This window comes from Trichechus manatus, unplaced genomic scaffold (assembly GCF_000243295.1).
Source record: "Trichechus manatus latirostris isolate Lorelei unplaced genomic scaffold, TriManLat1.0 scaffold00172, whole genome shotgun sequence".
NCBI classification, from domain to species: Eukaryota; Metazoa; Chordata; class Mammalia; order Sirenia; family Trichechidae; genus Trichechus; species Trichechus manatus.
In genome coordinates, this window is record NW_004444108.1 from 3,595,152 (window position 1) to 3,613,647 (window position 18,496).

The 18,496-nt window shown below is 36.4% G+C and overlaps 1 protein-coding gene across 1 annotated transcript in view; it reads right to left on the reverse strand.

Annotated features, from left to right (window-relative positions):
- The window catches only part of DST (dystonin), a 515,142-nt gene that overhangs the window by 242,192 nt on the left and 254,454 nt on the right, over nt 1-18,496 (reverse strand). Inside the window, exons 6-8 of the mRNA XM_012558529.2 lie at nt 4,230-4,319; nt 1,940-2,017; nt 361-453 (exon numbers count right to left, since the gene is read on the reverse strand). Coding sequence (XP_012413983.1) covers nt 361-453; nt 1,940-2,017; nt 4,230-4,319 — 261 coding nt within the window. The remainder of the gene's footprint in view (nt 1-360; nt 454-1,939; nt 2,018-4,229; nt 4,320-18,496) is intronic.

An 18,496-nucleotide genomic window follows, 5' to 3' on the forward strand; every position in this document is an offset into this window, starting at 1 on the left:
AACCATTCTAAATAAGGACTGAATCATAAAATTTTTATGTATCTAAAACATGTAACACTGTCCAATGAACAAATGTTATGTGCTTGCATTCAATAAAATAAAATCTTTGTCTTACAACTCTGAGATTACAAGCACTGTCCTTAAAACTACATTTAAGTCGATCAACAACAGATGAGTTGCCAGGTTCACAAGCAGCAGGTTATTTGAAAGGAACAATTCTAACACATTGCTTAAGAAAAGAAGCCTGGAATTTATTTTTCTTCCATAGGATGTGAAAGTACAATCACCCTTTCCATGAACTACTTGAAACCTAGCAATGAGAGGTTAAAAGAAATAACACTTAAGGAAAACTGGGCTTACCTGGAAGTGCAAAATTATTGTCCATATTAGCCCCAACGTCAACTTGGGATTTCCATCTGTTATGTCGTCATTTCTAATATTCACTAATTTCACCTGTTTTATATGTTAAGAAGAGATAAAACAAAGTGTTTTTTCAAACCAGCACGTGTATTATCTTTACCTACATAAAAGCAATTCCAAATTATACACAGAAAGAAATGATTTAAATATCAGCAATCCTCCTTATCTCCCCTCTTCAATCATTTCAGATTGAAAATTACAGAGTAACCACAAAGGTAAAAAGGTATTATTTTGGTTTTGACCTCCAGGGCAAGTACTAAAAGCAATCACAGGTAAAAACAAATAAACAACTCATGTGAAAAGTCCTAAACAGAAATAATTTTGTCTTTTGAAAATAAGTTTTATTTTGCTCTCATCGTTAAGTAGAAAACTGCTCTGAATTCTAAAATAATTTTAATAACTTTCTCATACCTCTGTCACAAAGGTTAAAAAAAGTAGCAACATTTTTTTATTTATCACAAATTGTTACCATAGACAAATAAATAAATAAGTCACTGGACATTTGCAAGCATGCTCAAATATAAAAAATAAGACAATACTGAGACTTAAAGCTTATCAACTGTCAAACTGTGTATTCAGGTAAACAAATGTAATAGTAGCATCTAACATTTTATTTCCTGGATAAAATACTGCCGAAAACATTTTGGACAAGGAGATATAATTACCTATTAATCCTTATGGAAACTTTCACCAGGTTGAAACATAACAAGGCAAACACTAATAAAATTTAAGATATTTAAGCACTGAGCATTTACTAGCATTGAATAACTATGAGCATTTTAACATTTATAGTAAATTAAATGAAAGAAAAACAGAAGCTAGTATTTCTCTCTCACTCTTTTCCTACTCCATTAAAAAACAAAATTGCTGCCACCTTTGATTTTTCATTGTTTTCAGTCATTTTTAATTCTCCTCCATTTCTTTTCCTCCTGTTTTTCTAATTGAAAAATTACTAATACATTGGCTTATGCCACGATAATTCACCCTGCCACAATATCGGGATCATATCCAATATGGTGCTCATTCTTTTCTGTGATTTCTCCTGAAACTTCAAGCTAGTTGGGGACTATTGTCTGAAGTGGTTTATTTTTAACCACTCATAAATTACCTAATATTATCTATTAAAAAAAAACCTGCCTCGTCACTATTATTAAAAATGCTTATATTAAGTTTTAAAAGAACTGTTCATAGGCATTCTTAACATTGTATTGCTACTACAATGTCATTAACTTCCTAGGTAAATGCACTCTACTTCAAACAGATGGAAAAATCAGTAGCTAGTACTCAGATGGAAATGTAACCACTTACAATTCCTTTAGGCTTACATCTACTGTTAACTTCCTTTTCTTTGGAGCAAATGTTTAAAAACATTTTTTAAATATTTGCCTTACCAAAGGGCAAGCTTAATGATTATAATTCACAGGTAAATTTAACCTTTTTCATTCCCCGACATGTTTCTGTGCAGATTTACTTAAGTCACATATGTTTAAATGATTACAGTCTTTGAAAAACATCATACCTGGTGTCTTTTCAAATAGTCAAGTGCAATTTGTACATTCTGTAGTCTGTGAAAACGCATCCGACCTTTCTCTCTGGGCTAAGAATAGAAAAATGCAGGGTATAAAAAACACTGTAATTTCTGATACCACTGCCCACGCTAAATTAAACGTATTTTCTGCTCATAATATGTGAAAACAGTATTTACTCTTTAGGTAAACCCACAAAATTTTTAAGAGAAACCTTTAATTTCTTTGTATTATCTGGGCTTGCATTTAAACCACTAGCGATTATTCCAAATATGTTTTTTTTTAAACATGCTTTATTCCAAATACTTTATTTAAACAAAAGGAAAAGAGAAAATACCACAGAACATACTAACTTTTTATATTTGCTAACCGTACAATTCCAGCCCACATTTATTAGCTATGGATGCAAAAATGAATTAAATACCATCCCCCATTTTACCTTCTTGGTATACACTAATTTCTAACAAGAGGGTTTTTATAATTATATATGTATTCCACATTAATGAAAATGAGGTAAAGTAGCATGCAGTTAATATAAAAAACACCAAGAAGTAGAAAGACAGAGGAGGCTTACTTAGCCATAATACAGGAAAAGAGAAAAGCAATTAATATCATATTACTCCTACTTATTTTAGCTTTCTCATAAAATTAGCTGGACTCTTTAATAATCAGAAAGAACTCAGGAATGAACATAATTATTTTCTCAGTCTCGGGAAAACTGACACACCATGATTCTTTTCCTTGATGCTGTTTCCCTTAAAAAAGTTACAAGTTAGCAGAAGGAAACAGAGCTGAGAAAATAAATGTTTAACAAAAATACAAAGAATGGAGCTGAAATTTACCACACAAAATCTTCCAAAGGGGGGAAAGGAAAAAAAAAAACTGACAGCTTAGCTGCTCAAATACGAATATGTTGCTGAAGCCAAAGGCACCATAATAAAACAGACAGCAGACCACAGAAGGGAAAAATAAGTTCTGTATAACGAGTAGAGATGATGTGGTAATTCACTCACTGGATCCAAGAAAAGGACAATCTTCAATGAAATTGGGGGGCACTAGGGATGTTTGTCTGTCTTACAAAGGTGGGTTCAAGTCAACTAAGTGTTATGAGATTAAACAGCTCTGGGAGCACTATCAGGACTCTAGATTTTCAAATTTATAGCATGAGATATAAGACATGTAAAGAATGTCCATCAAACACCTATTGCCAAAAGGATATGATTTAAAGCAGAAATTTAAATAATATGTAGAATTTCCATAAATCCCTTCAAAAAAAGCAATCTACAGTTGCCATGTTTAAAATATCAATTTCAAGAGTAGAATGAATTTGCATAAAATTATCAAGGTAGGTGTAAGGTTGGTGTATTTATATAAAATTATTTAGCTAAAATGCCATCATGTAATTTATGCACATACGTTCATTTACCATGCAGTGCACAGTAACATAAATAATCATTTTAGCTCTCTGAAGATAAATTTAAAGAGAAAGTATTCCCTTTGTCCAACTTTTCAGTACACACACATCTACCTCACTATGGGGTTTGGTCCTTTCTGTACTTTTCTAAAAGGAACCCGAACCCGCGGGTTATTTCTCTACCAAGTTAGCGCTCACCGCACTGGAACAGCTAGGTTAGTAGAGTTATGGGGGCCGACACCTACCCCCTTATCCTCATCCTCCACATCCTCATGCTGCTCATATTCGCATGCTTCTGTTGCACTCACCAATCGTAAGGTCTTCAAAAAATCTCGCTCCCTTGGCTAATGAATATAACAGACAGAAGATAGGACAGCAAAGACACAAGACAGACCAGAAATGAAAAGAAGAGCATGAACAGAACATAATGAAGGAGAACAGGTAATCAAGAAGGGAAGTATGTTCACAAAAAAAGGAAATGACACCAGCTGAATGGGTTAGACCATTTTTCAGAAAGCGATGTTTATTTCCTTGCTGTTTGTGAGTCTTTTAATATATGGTTATATTATGCATCCAACTTCTGCTAAGCAGAACCAAAAGGTAAAAAAGAAGCAAGAATAAAAATAGTATTTTAATCATAGAGCTGATTATATAAGCAAAGTAATCAAAATGCATCACTCTCTCAAATTCCCATCATTTGAAGTCTGAAAATGCTCAGCAATCTACCCAGAACTCTTTTTTTCAGGCAGAAATCACAGCTTAAAGGATGAATTTACAAAAATCTGAACAACCTGTGCTGAAAACACACTAGTCGTATGCACAGAGTATTAACATGTACTTTAAAATAAATTGGGAAATTTGAAACTTACCAAGGTATCTCCTGAAAGAACCTCTAAAAGAGAGATCAAATTGTGTCCATCCCTTAAGTCTTCATAGAGGTCATTCACATGCTTTCGAACCTACACAGAAAAAAAGCAAATTCAAACATTTGGTTCTCTTCTCTATGATCATCTAATAACACCCTTAAACAAGAAAGGGGAGAAGTAGAAAGCATTCCTTGTATGGTATTCATGCAGCTATTTTTTTTTTTTTTTTGTACCTTCTCAGTTAAAAACCTAGAAGTAAATTTCAGATGAGTAGCTTATGAAAACAAGTAGAAATCTTAGACATTTCTAACACACTAGAATAAATATAAGCCAGGACAACTACACAGAGTCATATTTTTAAAAAATATAGCCAATGCTCTGAATTTATCCATGAATCCTGATACATCAACCAAAAGGCACCTTAATAAGAGGGTTAGGTTTTTATTCCCTACTCAGTCTTCCTACTTACTATCTAGCCCACAACAGAACCAAGGATGCCAGAGCCACACACTCCACTTTTTAAGAATCCACAGATATAAGCTGGGTGATGGTACGTGAGACTCTATGTACTATTTTTGCAACTTCCTGTGACTTTAGAGGAGCCTGTAATTATTTCAACCTAAAAAGTTTTTTCATTTGTTTGTCTTAAATCCATACGTGTCAAGTTTGAAGGACTCTTTCCAAACCTTCCTCTGCACAACATAAATCTGTGGCAGAGGTTTTCAGAACCACATAACACGAGCAAAGAATTAACACTCAAGCTATAATAGCTTCCCCTATTCCAGAGGCCTGATTTAAGCCTGTGATTTTAGAGCTCTACCCACCAAAAATGCCCCAAAAGCTTTGTTCAGTCAGCCAAGTAGGGCTCTCTCCTAAAAGTCAAGCTTCAGTCCGTAACTACTTGGCCTTCTGCAAGGATCATGCTAGAAAGATAAGTATCAAAGCAGCCTACTAAGATGGCTGTTCCACAGTCAGCTGGCACATTTACATTTTCTCACTTTTAAGTCATTCTGAGTTGCATTACTTTGGTATAGCTTCAATTAAAAGAACCAAAGAAGTGGTCTAGAAAGAGGCAGGGGCCAGAATCCTATCTACTTCGCATTTGGCTCAAGCACTATATACTTACTATCGTTTAGAGTCAACTCTGAAGGTTTACATGAGTCAAATTTCCTTGCACTTCCAATATGTCAAGTGAGTATATAGCACCAAGTAATAAAAAGATCTAAAATACGACCAAAAATATCTGACTACACAGTAACAGGGAAGAAAAGGCCTAATGTAAGCTGAAAGCAAACCTTTGTGACACCTTTCTCCAAAAAAGTAGCTTAAATGCCATTAAACTTTATTATCTTAGTTGACTATACACGTTTTGCAATGTCTTTTATTGGTGTCAGAATAATATTTTTGACAGATGAAGAAAAAATTCCCTCAGGAGTTTCATATCAAAATCACCAGCTCCTACACCTAATGTTTTGGGAATCTTTGCCTAAGTCACAGAATCTAACATTCAATCACCCCTCTATGCTTCAGTGGAATACAAGCACATGATCAGGATGGGGCCTCGCATGGCAGTAACCAGCACAGTAGTGAAAATTTCATGCTCTTCTGGTCCATTATACCCACACCCTGCCAGAGTCACATATCACTCTGTATTCCACTTCCTGTGTCTTTCTCACTCCAGGATGTTGTGTGATTCTGAACACTTACTTCATAGGCAGGCGATTTTATAACTTGCCTTGCCAGAATAAACTAAACCCTCCACCGTCAGGGAAACTCTCCAAACAAGATTATCATTTTTCACCATCATATTTATGCAGCAGTAAACAGAAATTAAGTTAGGCATACTTAGAGAAGAAGAAGAGTAATAATCTGCCATGCAAAAACAAATCAGGGAAAGAAAACATCATAAGAGAAAAAGAATTTTCTCTTGCATTTCCATCCTGCTTCTGCAATTGGCCTTGTGAACTTGCACCAGCTGCCCAACTTCTGTGTACCTCAGTTTCCTTATCTGCAAAATGAAGATGTGGCAGCAGATGGCCTCTAGTTCAAACGAGAGAATAAAAACTCTATGATCTGCAAACAAAGCTGTTATTTTTAATCTATGCTTTATCAATTTAAAAGAAAAATGTATAAAATGGAAAGCTACTCTTAAAACTTATGGTTTAATTTCTTAAGATTTTTAAAAGAAAATACAGAAATAGACTAACTTAATTTCTATAATGGTTGAAAAATCCTGAAGTCTGATACTGTCTGTTTTTCCTAGCTCAGGTGATTATTCTGCGGGTCCACAGAATAATGTACAGAAATACTGCATAGAAATAATGTACAGAAGTACTGTACATTTAAAAATGCTATACAAACATGATATCACTACTATATCATCATTCTATGAAAAGCACATGTCACCATTATTAACAAAAATGCATACATGTTATTACTAGGTACTTGACCCTGCGCTAAGTGTTTTGTAAATATTAGCTCATTTCCCTAAGAACAAACAAATGGGACAAAAAAGAAATGTCTTAAAAATCAATACTATAGGAAGGAGGTGGTGGTGAATGAACTGAAGGAAAAAATATTAGGGTTCTAGAGAAATTTTTGATCAGGTGAGCAATTTAAGGGGAAGAAAACATGAATAGAAGAAGGAAAATGAAAATTAAGCTGACACAGAAAAGCTGTCTATCTTGTCCTAAGTCTGAGTCATGGACATTAGATCTGGTAACTTTCCTTCACAGATGACTATACCACTGCCAGTAGTCTTAACTTTCCATTTGTAATGTTTAATAAAACATTCTTTCTTCTCTTCTGGGGTATTTTCTCCCTGTGGGACAAAAAAACTGTCTAGATAAATAGACAAAGTGATGAGCAAAATAAATGCACTAAGACGCTCTGGGATTAAATTACATAACTTAAATTACGTAATAAGGGTGCAGCACCACTTTATTTCACACAATTCTCCCATAATTTTGCTCTGCTTTTCAAAACTGCACCTGCAGTTTACCCCTAGAGGGCACTAATCTTTTACTTTAGGGAATATTCTTTTTTTTTTATTATTGTACTTTAGGTGAAGGTTTATAGAACAAATAGTTTCTCATTACATAGTCAGTAGACATATTGTTTTATGACATTGGTTAACAACTCCACAACATGTCAACACTCTCCCTTCTTGACCTCGGAGGAACTTTCTTCTTTTTTGGTGAAAATATACACAGCCAAGATACACCATTTCAAAAATTTCTACATGTACAATTCAGTGACATCAATTATGTTCCTCCAGTTGTGCTGCTACTCTCACTATCCTTTTCCAAATTATTCCATCACCATTATCTTCCATTCACTGCCCTCTAGGCTTCACTTTAGGGAATATTCTAAGGAAGTAAAATAAGGAAGGAAAATAAATAGACTAGAAAATATTCTATGGCAAAAAAAAATCCTACACAAGATTCTGGTGATGAATAAACAATATTTAAAATTTATTGTGGAGAAAGAACAGAGTGGATTATGCCAAGTTTGTATCCTCAAAATGGCTTATAAATGATCAAAAATACTACCCCAAAAACACAACTCCAAAAAATTGTATTGTTAGCCTATAATTGTTCAGTGTCACATGAGCGAAATAAATTCTAATCTGAAGAAAAGAGGCTCATCATATAGCTGCTTATTTAATGTTTAAAATGTATTCCTTTGTCAAAAGTCTAAATTTGGAGTGGTTGATGTTAATCTGAATAAATCCCACAAAAATTTTACCTTCCATATTTAAACATCTTGCTACCACGTAGCCACAATTCAGTTCAGGCCACTAAACATTTATTTAGCATCCATTCTATGCCAAAACCAAAACCAAAACCAAACCTATTGCCATCAAGTCGATTCTGACTTATAGCGACTCTACAGGACAGAGTAGAACTGCCCTGTAGGGTTTCCAAGGAGGGGCTGGTGGATTTCAACTGCCAACCTTTTGGTTAGCAGCTGAGCTCTTAACCACTCCGCCACCAGGACTCCATTCTATGCCAGGGTATTGTTTAACTTCTAAGGATACAAAGATGAATAAGAGTACCACCTCTTGAAGACCGTAGTCTAACCGTGATGACAGAAACTTAGAGAGGAAATTTCAGCATAAAGTAAACATAGTCACAGCATGTGCAGAAAGCTATGGAGGAGCTTTAACTGAATCTGGGTCTTAGAGATGCTCTCAGAAAAGAAGATGAGACTGTTCCAGGTGGCAGAAAGAGCAAGGACAATGGAAAAAGGCAAGGATGCATGAAACTGTATGGTACGTTCCGAGAAAGAGATGCAGTCTGTGAAATCTGAAGTGTGACGTGGAAGATGAGGCAGGAAAGTAGGCCAGGAGACATGACAGGCTGTATATGCCCCATTACGAAGCTTGGCTTTTCTAAGCAAAGAGAATGTCTGAAGGCTTTTAAGCAGGACAGGACAAAGTATCTCCAAAAGATATAAAGGCTCCTTGAAAATGTTTTATCATCTTACACAAGTAAAACTAAGCGTCTAATCTGTACAGCAAGATGAAAAAAGGTCCCCCAGGAAAAAGCAAATTAAAAAGGAGATTCAGTCAATGAAGCTTGGGTAAAAACCACACATCCAACACAGCAGCAGAGAACAAAATATCAGCCACATAAAGAATTCAGCCCTCTCTTAAAGACGTTCTACATCTGAAAGATACAGTATTCTAGAAAACAATCAGCTATCTTTAGAAAGGAACATAAATAATGAAAGAAGGCTTGTCCCAGATGAGATCGCCTCACTGCCTTGTACTATCTGGGTGAAGACTAGGCAGTCAGCTTTAGTGAACACTAAGAATTAAAGTGTTTCTCCGTGCAATTTTTTTTTTAGTTCAAATATATTCATGCAAAATAAGCTATTAAGTTCCCCCCAGGAGAGCTCCTTAGAAGTCTTAATTCAGTTATTAAATAAAAATAGGGTATTAATATATTATCATATCAATTACTGATAAGTAAATTGATGCTTTCAAAATACACACTTAGGTAGTTGCCCTATCTGAACAGTTTTATTACCAGTCTATTTCAGTACTATTTCTTAAGGAGTTGTGAAAGAATAAAATTACAACCCAGACTCTACCTAAATTACTATAAATTCTAAATTGGTGCAGTTAAATACAATGGGAAATATCCTTATCTGATGTAATAAAAAAGGTTGCCATTTTTTTATAGGCAATATGAAAAGTTAGCATTAAAGTCACACATGATTAATCTCCCTGACTTTTTTGTAACTATAAAATAAAGATACTTGTCATACTTCTTAAGGTATCAAAGAATATAATAAAAAGTTTTAAATAAATCAGTGTTGGCATTGGGCAGTACAAATAATCTGTCTGCTTTGTACTGGGCCTGATTAGTTCATTGAAAAGAAGCATTTCTCTTTTAATCTTTCAGGTTCACAATCTACAATCAATTAAAAAAACAAAAACAGTACAGTCTTTTTCAGTCTTTCACCACAAGGTGAAACTACAGAGAGTCAGATAAAATTATTTGACAGAAGCGAAGAACAACAGGCATTTTTTATATTTTCTTTCCTACAGTTTCACCAGAGTTGTAGGAACCTTTTAAGAATGCTATTCTTTTTTTTTTTTAAAGCATAGGTTTATTCTCCACTTTTCTATAACAGTTTTCAAATGTTCTTGTCTGTTTGTGTGTTTCTTTGTTTGGGGTTTTGGTTGGTTGGTTCTGTTTGGTTTGGGCTTGGGGTCTTCTGCCTTTCCTTCCAGCTCTTCCCTTTTGTCAACAGGAAAGCAGCAAACAGGCTTTTTTCGTTTGTATTTTTCTCCTTAGCCTACAGACTTTGCATCTTTGGCATAGCTGCATAGTTCTTGGTGCTGAGCAATTATAAATAATTTAACTGAAAGAAATAATTTCAGAAATCAGTTCTTCTGTTCCCTCAAATAAATAATATTTTGTGGTATCCACCCACTGCTTTTTGAGGCTGATTTTTATTAAGATATGTTTTAAACAATTGTCAGACACTGTCAAACAAATGAGCACTGGTTTGTAAAGACAGTAAAATTATCCATTCCACTTGTGAGAGAAAAACAGCTAATAAAGATTATTACACAAACTTAAAAAAAAAAAGGATATTTTAAGTAAGACTAAAGGATCTTTCTGTCCAGATTTCTGTCTCTGAGGGTGAAACCCAGTGATGTTTGGCAGGAGGATATGGGCCTCATATTTTTAAAGTTTTTCAAATATCTTCCTAGCTCATTATTTACATAAACCTTTCTTTGAGCTATTTATCACTTCATAAAGTCATTGTAAGTACTATTATATCAACAGTTGTTTTCAGTAATAGCATAAGGAGAACAGGAGGAGCCAATCACATGAATTTATATGCTCACCTTGTCTTAATCATTTAGTGTTGCTATAACAGAAATATCAGAAGTGGATGGCTTTAACAAAGAGAAATTTATTCTCTCACAGTTTATGTCACTGAAGCACTGCCTTCTGAGTTAACAAAATTTATATAAATTAGGCACAGTGTTCTATATTACTCTGTTTTCCTGAAACAGGAATCAGGAGACAAAAATTGAAGTCTTTACCCTAGCAATTAACAGTTGTCTGACCTTATGTCTGACAATTAACATATGTGAGAATCTTGCTATATCCTCAACCAAATTTTCCTTATTTGGGTAGTCAGAAGCACAAATGAGAAAAAGTGCTTTAGAAAACTGGAAAATATTATGTAGATTTAAGTTATCATCATAACTCTACTGTCTAGTCCAATAGTTCTCAGTCCTATCAGATTCATTCCCTTTTGTAACAAATACAACATTCACTTTATTATTCTCAAGTGAAATTCAGAAAAATTCATAATATCTCTATACACACTTCTACACTTACATACTTAAAAACCAGAAATAAAGTAGAAATAACAGAAATACAATTTATAAAACAGTTTCATATGCAAATGTATTCACTGTTGTTGTTGTCAGGTGCGGTCAAGTCAGTTCTGACTCATAGCGGCCCTATGTACCACAGAACGAAACACTACCCAGTCCTGCGCCACGCTCACAATTGTTATGCTTGAGCCCATTGTTGCAAATGTATTCACTAGAAGACAGGATTAAGTAGTCAGATTGCATGTATACTAGAATCACTGTGATTGCAATGCCCACAAATACAGGCAGATACAAGTGGTGCTGTATTGGTAATTTCATAACTCCAGCATTAATTCCATCAGTGGTATGATTTTCCAAAATGGTGGACTCTTTCTTGATAATGTTCTGAACAAAATATTGTACAATCTTCCTTCCATTTACATAATGGTTTCATTATGAAAAATTCAGTGTATTTTAAAATCAGGCAAAAAATTCTTTGGGTTTAAATGTCAAGAGTTAGGCTCTAGACGCAGAAAATTGTAAATAGGCTTTACTCTTTTATGACTGACAGGGAGACATTTTAAAGTCATCTGGGAAGGTGTTATGGAATCTTAAACCCTATATACCTGTGGATGTAGTCCTGTGTTGAAATAGGGTTTTCTTTGTTGTGTTAATGAGTTCATATCCGTACAGGGTGTGTCTTAAACCTAATCACTTATGAGTTATAAAAAGAGCAGATTAGACACAGATGCATGCACAAACTGATGAAGACAGATGCCATGCAAGGATCACCAAATAACCAAGGAATGCCTGGCCTACCTACAAGGAATCTACATGGCTGAGACCCTGATTTGGACTTTCAGCTTCCAGAACTGCGAGAAATAAATCTTTAAAGCCACCCACTTGTGGTACTGATATTGGGCAAGTCATTTAATATAGGTGAACCTCAGTTTTCTCATCTGTAAAATGGGGGTGGGCACAATACTACTACATACTTCATAAAACTACTGACACTGAATGAAATAATGTATGGAAAAACGCTTTATAAGAATGCTATACAAACCATATTTCATGTTTTTATAGGAAACTGAGAAATATAAACAAATACCCTATCCCAAAATATCACCCATCCATTCCGCTAATTGGAGTTGTATTCAGGTAGGTACACTTAGTTCCTTTTTGGAAATAAAGATGACAACTGGGATACAATAACCTATTGCTCATTTGCCCCATAATGCCAATTTCCTTTTTCAGACTGATTTTCTTCTTAATACCTAGTGATGGCTATTAACAACAACATTATCAGTTTCTATTAAAAAAAAAAAAACCTTAATTGTTTAGGGGATAAGATGGAATAACTTCAGAGTATTGGAAGAGGGTGGCACTACAGTGTAGAGTATGCATGGTGGGATTCCAGAGTAAAAGCTTTTAACACTGAGAAGGCAGCATAAGGGTCCTGGAGCAGTAGAAGAGAAGGGTGCAGAAAAGAAATGCAGGGAAGTGACAAATGAAAATACATTTCAACTACTTTGCAATTCTGATTAAAGAACTGGTTGTGGCAACTGCCCTGAATACTTCTGAACTGAATCATCTCTTTGGGGCTTTTGTCAAATGTGCTGCTATAGCACATTTACACCTGTTCCACATTTATGACCTATTACACAGTGATTCAACAATTAAATGAATACTTGCCCCCAAATAAGATCTGTTTTCTCTCTCCCCCGGCACCATTTAAAACACCAATCTATTCCAACATCAATTGTTTATAGAAAAAACAGTTACAACTTCAAACCAAAAAAGAAAAAAAAAGCAAACCTATTGCCATCAAGTTGATGATGACTCGTAATGACCCTATAGGACACAGCAGAACTGCACCATAGGGTTTCCAAGGCTGAAATCTTCACAGAAGTAGATTGTCACATCTTCCTCCAATGGAGCAACTGGTAGGTTTGAACCACCAACCTTTCCGTTAGCAGCCAAGCGCTTAACCACTGCGCCACCAGGGCGCCTTACTTAAAACTTCAGGGCTCACATGCAAAAAAATTCAAACCACCTTGTGCCTTCATAAAGTAACTTCACCTACTTCATGGATGATGTCTAACGTGGCTCTGTTAGTTTTGTGGTAATGGTTATGAGTCAAGCTCTAGGCTCAAAAGAAAGCCAGGTCCTCATTACAGGGGGGCAAGTGCTAGGCGAGTAATAATATCTACTGATGGGTAAGGGTCCACAAGAGGTGGGGCTGGCGAGTGCGGGTATCTTCTGGCCACACCATCATGGGCACTTCCTGGTGTCGCTTTCACAGCATTATTTGCCAGGATCAGACACTACCACAGGAGACACAAGTAGCTGCCTCATCTCCTTTTTTAAGACTCAGGACTGGAAAATCTACAGGCTCTTTCAGTAGCATATTTCATACTTTTAAGGCCTTGACGCTTTATAGGAAACAAATTCACGCCTCTCTAAACATAAACCCATTTCCTCAAGTCCTTACAAACAAACAACTGAGAACAACTGGCTGCATCCTCTTCATTAAAGCTTTGAAATAATCCATTACTATGATCAAGACAACTGTCACAGGGAAATGAACACTGAAACTATTTTTAAAGACACCCCCAGATGATGAGATTCCGCTGCCTCTGTTATCATCCATTCCAATGCTTAACACCTCCTTGCCTGTCAAAAACATTTTTCCGTAAACCCGTATGACAATCCAGGTCCTCGGTATCACAATTTACATTTTCCAAAAATAAAACCACAGCAAAGTATACCTGAGGAACTGATGTTTGGAATAAAATTATAAATACAGGGGAATTCTGTCAATTACTTAATGAAAAAAAAAACTGGCAAGTATTATACAAGCTCTTGTTATAATTTATCTCTACAACAGAAACACGCTTTCTGTAGGAGGATTAAAATTTCAAGATGCCATCAATTTCTTCAAAGTGATTACTTACTAAAAGAAACTATAATTTTGTCAAATTTCCAGATTCTAGTATAATCCAGAGATCTGTGGACCACAAATGCCCAGCAGCTAGTCCTCCCAGTTGTACACTACCAGAGTCACAGAGGAGATGCCAAATTTATGTCTCATACAAAAGCCTAAAATCTAAGTGGAAGTTATTTTCTCTCCAGCCCTGGTTCTGATCACCTCCCATTTAAACTGATGAGATTCTCCAAGGGGAGACTTGAGCCCGGTACCACCTAGCAAATCATAGACGACGTTTTTGAAGGTGAACCACGGTACACAGCCGCGAATTTGCTACAAGATACTTAGGTTCCAGCATGCTAACAGTAGAGCTTCACATCCAATTCCAAAGGCTGGCAGAATTTGCAAAGAATGTCAGGTGAATCGCTGAGGTCACATTCTCAAAACCTCCACTGTCATATTTCTCTGCTTGCACTCATGGCATTCCTTCTATCCCAGATGCTATTCTGTTCCCTCTCTCCTCTGGCTACTGAAATCTTACTTTTCCTTCAAGGTCAAGATCTAATGTTATCCAGGCTGTGAAGGCTTCCCTCTTTTGCACTCCCATATTCCTTGTTTTATACCAGGACACCAGTCACCCTCATGGAATAGTTTTATGTTAACAATATACATTAAAAAAAAATAAAAATTGCCATCGAGTCAATTCTGACTCATAAACATAAGTCCTGTAAAAGGATGGGGCCTATCTCAGGTTCACTTTGTATTTTGAATACTTCATGCTTTGACCAGTACCGCTCACATAGCAGATATTCAAAGAATGTTTGTTCTATGAATAAAAGATTAGTCACCTGCACTTCACCTATGACCTTAGCCATGCCCAAAGCTGTAGGCCCAGCACCTACCAAGTCATGGGGAAGCAAGAGAAAACTCAGGAAATGGATTCATGAACTCCATCAGCCACTTTCTAGAAGACTTCTCTGCCCTCAGAGCACGTCAAGGTGTCTATCATCATTGCTGCTATTGTTAGTTGCCATTGAGTTGATTCCCACTCATGGAGACCCCATATGCACAGAGTAGAACTGCTTCATAGGGTGTTCAAGGCTGCAAACTTTTAGAAGCAGATATACAGGCAGGCCTGTCTTCTGAGGCGTCTCTGGGTGGGTTCAAATCGCCAATGTTCTGGCCACTAGTCCAGGGCTTAAGTGTATGTACCACCCAGGGTCTCCCTGTTAGCATTAGTGCCTGGTATTTATTATGTCCTGTCACACAGCTGAGTCCTGGTAGTACAGTGGTTAAGAGCTATGGCTGCTAATCAAAAGATCAGCAGTTCGAATCCACCAGCCATTCCTTGGAAATCCTAAGGGGCAGTTCTACCCTGTCCTATAGAAGCCCTATGAGTCAGAATCAACTTGATGGCAATGTGTTTGGTTTGTTTTTTTTTTTTTTTTCTTTTTTGGTTTATCACAGAGTTAAGGAGGCCTGATGGCGCAGTGGCTAAGAGATCAGCTGCTAATCGAAAAGTTGGCAGTTCCAATCCACCAACCGCTCACTGGAAACCCTATGGGGCAGTTCTACTTTGTCCTATAGGGTCACTATGAGTTGGAATCAACTCGACAGCAACAAGATCACACAGCTGAAGGAGCCCTGGTGGCAGAGCGGTTAAGCACTCAGCTGCTAACTGAAAGATCAGTAGTTCGACACCCACCAGCTTCTCTGGGAGAAAGATGGGGCAGTTTGCTTTTGTAAAGACTTACAGCCTTGGAAACACTATGGGGCAGTTCTATTCTGTCCTTCAGGGTCGCTATGAGTCAGAATTGACTCGACAGCAGTGGGACTGAAACCCCCAACTAACACCCCTCCCCCCTTCCCCTGTACTTCCCGCCTTAATTTGGGCAACATTTTCAGGAAACTGCAGCAGGTGATGGCTATGCCCACTGAACCTGCCCAAGCTAGACCCTGGAGCATGCACAGATCGAGGAGATCACGTCCTTAAACTGACCCAGGACCCAATCATCACCGGAAAGGAAGATATTCTCCAGCCCACAGTTTCACCTGAGCCTCTTTAAGAAGCCAGGAGTCCTACAACACGGACATCCTATAGAAAATCAGCATTCAGACCTCCAAACGTGGGCATGGGAGGGCTCAGGACAGAGGGTTCTGAGTGCCAATCCCTGCCCTCTACGACTCACGGAAATAAAAGCTCTCCAACACTCTCAGATGGGGAGCACACAGTCTTTCGGTCCCTAGGCCCCGCGTTGCTCCTTGTCTGCGCAGACAATAAAAATGCCTCTTTCCGTTCTCCTTGCAGCTGGTGTCAGTCTTATTTCAACTGGCTAATAAGACAGGACAAGAACCTGAGAGGCGTTCGGTTACAGGATCTCACAGTTGTAGCTAAATAAATGCAGCTGAATGACTAACACAGTGAGGAAAAATGTTCATTTCTGCATGCAAAACCTAGTAAGTATTTAGTTAGATAAATGACCAACAGGAAGGTTTTCAGATAAATCAAATTTCAAAACCTAATAAATCTTAAAATGTTTTTAATAAAAATAACTCTATAGCTCAATGGAACAGAAATAGTCCAGAATTAGATCCACACATATATAGACAACTGTCCTTTTTACAAACGAGCAGAGGCAATTCAGTAGAGAAAGGATAGTCTTGTCAACAAATGGTGCTGGGAAACTGAATATCCACATGGAAAAGGATACATTTGGACCTTTTCCTCAAAATGGATCTAGACTTAAATGTAAGAACTAAAATTACACAACTATTAAAAGAAAACATAGGAATAAATCTTCATGACCTTGGGTTAGGCAAAGATTTCTTTATGACACCAAAATCCTAAGATATAAAGGAAAAAATTGATAAATTGAACATCATGAAAATTACATATATTTGCATTTCAAAAGACACCATTTAGACAGGGAAAAGATAAGCCACAGACTAAAAAAATATGTCAAATAAGGGACTTTGATATATAAAAGACATACAAGGGACTCATAACTCAATAGGACATATAACCCACTTTAAAAATGGACAAAAGATTTGAATAGACTCTTTACCAAAGAAGATATAAATGGCCAATAAACACATGAAAAGATACTCAGCATCATTAGTCATTAGATAAGTACAAATCAAAAGCACACTGAGATACCACTTCAAAGCCACTAGGATGACTAGAACAAAAAAGGTAGATGATAAGAACTGTTGGCAAAAATGTAGATAATTGGAACCTTCATACATTGCTAGGAGAAATGTAAAACAGTGTAACCACTTTTAGAAACAGTTTGGTAGCTTCTTAAAATGTCAAACTAGATTGATCATATGACCTAACAATTCTACTCCTAGGTAAATACCCAAGAGAAATGAAAACATACGTCCACACAAAGACTTGTACATTTATGTTTACAGCAGCATTGCTCATAATAGCGAAAAAGTAGAAACAACTCAAATGTCCATAATCTGTTGATTCAATGAACAAAATGCTGTATTATCCATACAATGGAAAACTACCTGACAATAAAAAGGTATGAGGTACTGATACATGTTACAACAGGAACCTCAAAAATATGCTAAGTGAAAGAAGCCAGACACAAAAGAACACATAGTATACGATTCTATTTTTATGAAATGTCCAGAAAAGGCAAATCTATTAAGACAGAAAGTAGATTATATACAATAAAGCATATAGGGGGCACAGTTAGATACTTCTCAGACATAAAGGAACAAGGATAAGAATTACATGGGGCTTCTCTTCAGAAACCATAGAAGCAAGAAGAGAGTGGAGTGAAATATTTAAAGTGTTGAAAATAAAAAAAAATACCATCCTAGAATTCTAGCTGGACAATGAATAAGGAAGACCAAAGAAGAATTGATGCGTTTGAATTATGGTGTTGGTGAAGAATGCTGAATATACCACGGACTGCCAGAAGAACGAACAAATTTTTCCTGGAAGAAGTACAGCCAGAATGCTCCTTAGCAGCAAGGAGAGTGAAACTTTGTCTCATGTACTTTGGACATGTTATCAGGAGGGATCAGTCCCTGGAAAAGGACATCATGCTTGGTAAAGTGGAGGGTCAGCAAAAAAGAGGAAGACCCTCAATGAGATGGACTGACGCAGTGGCCGCAGCAATGGGCTCAAACATAACAACTGTGAGGATGGCGCGGGAGCAGGTACTGTTTCATTCTGTTGTACATAGGGTCGCTATGAGTTGGAACCAACTCGATGGCACCTAATAATAACAACACAATTCTGTACCCAGTGAAACTGTACTTCAAAAGTGAAGGAGAAATAAAACTGAGAGTATGTTAGAAAAAGAAATACATAATAAAGAAATCTTTTCACATAAAAATAACGTGAATAAAATGAAACTATTTGGCCTTGACAAGAAAAGTTAGGAAAAAAAAAAAAAAAAAGACAAAATAGTTTCTCTGAATATATAAAGAGCTTTTCTATGTGTCTTACATCATTCTAAGAGGCTGGCCAAGACAAGT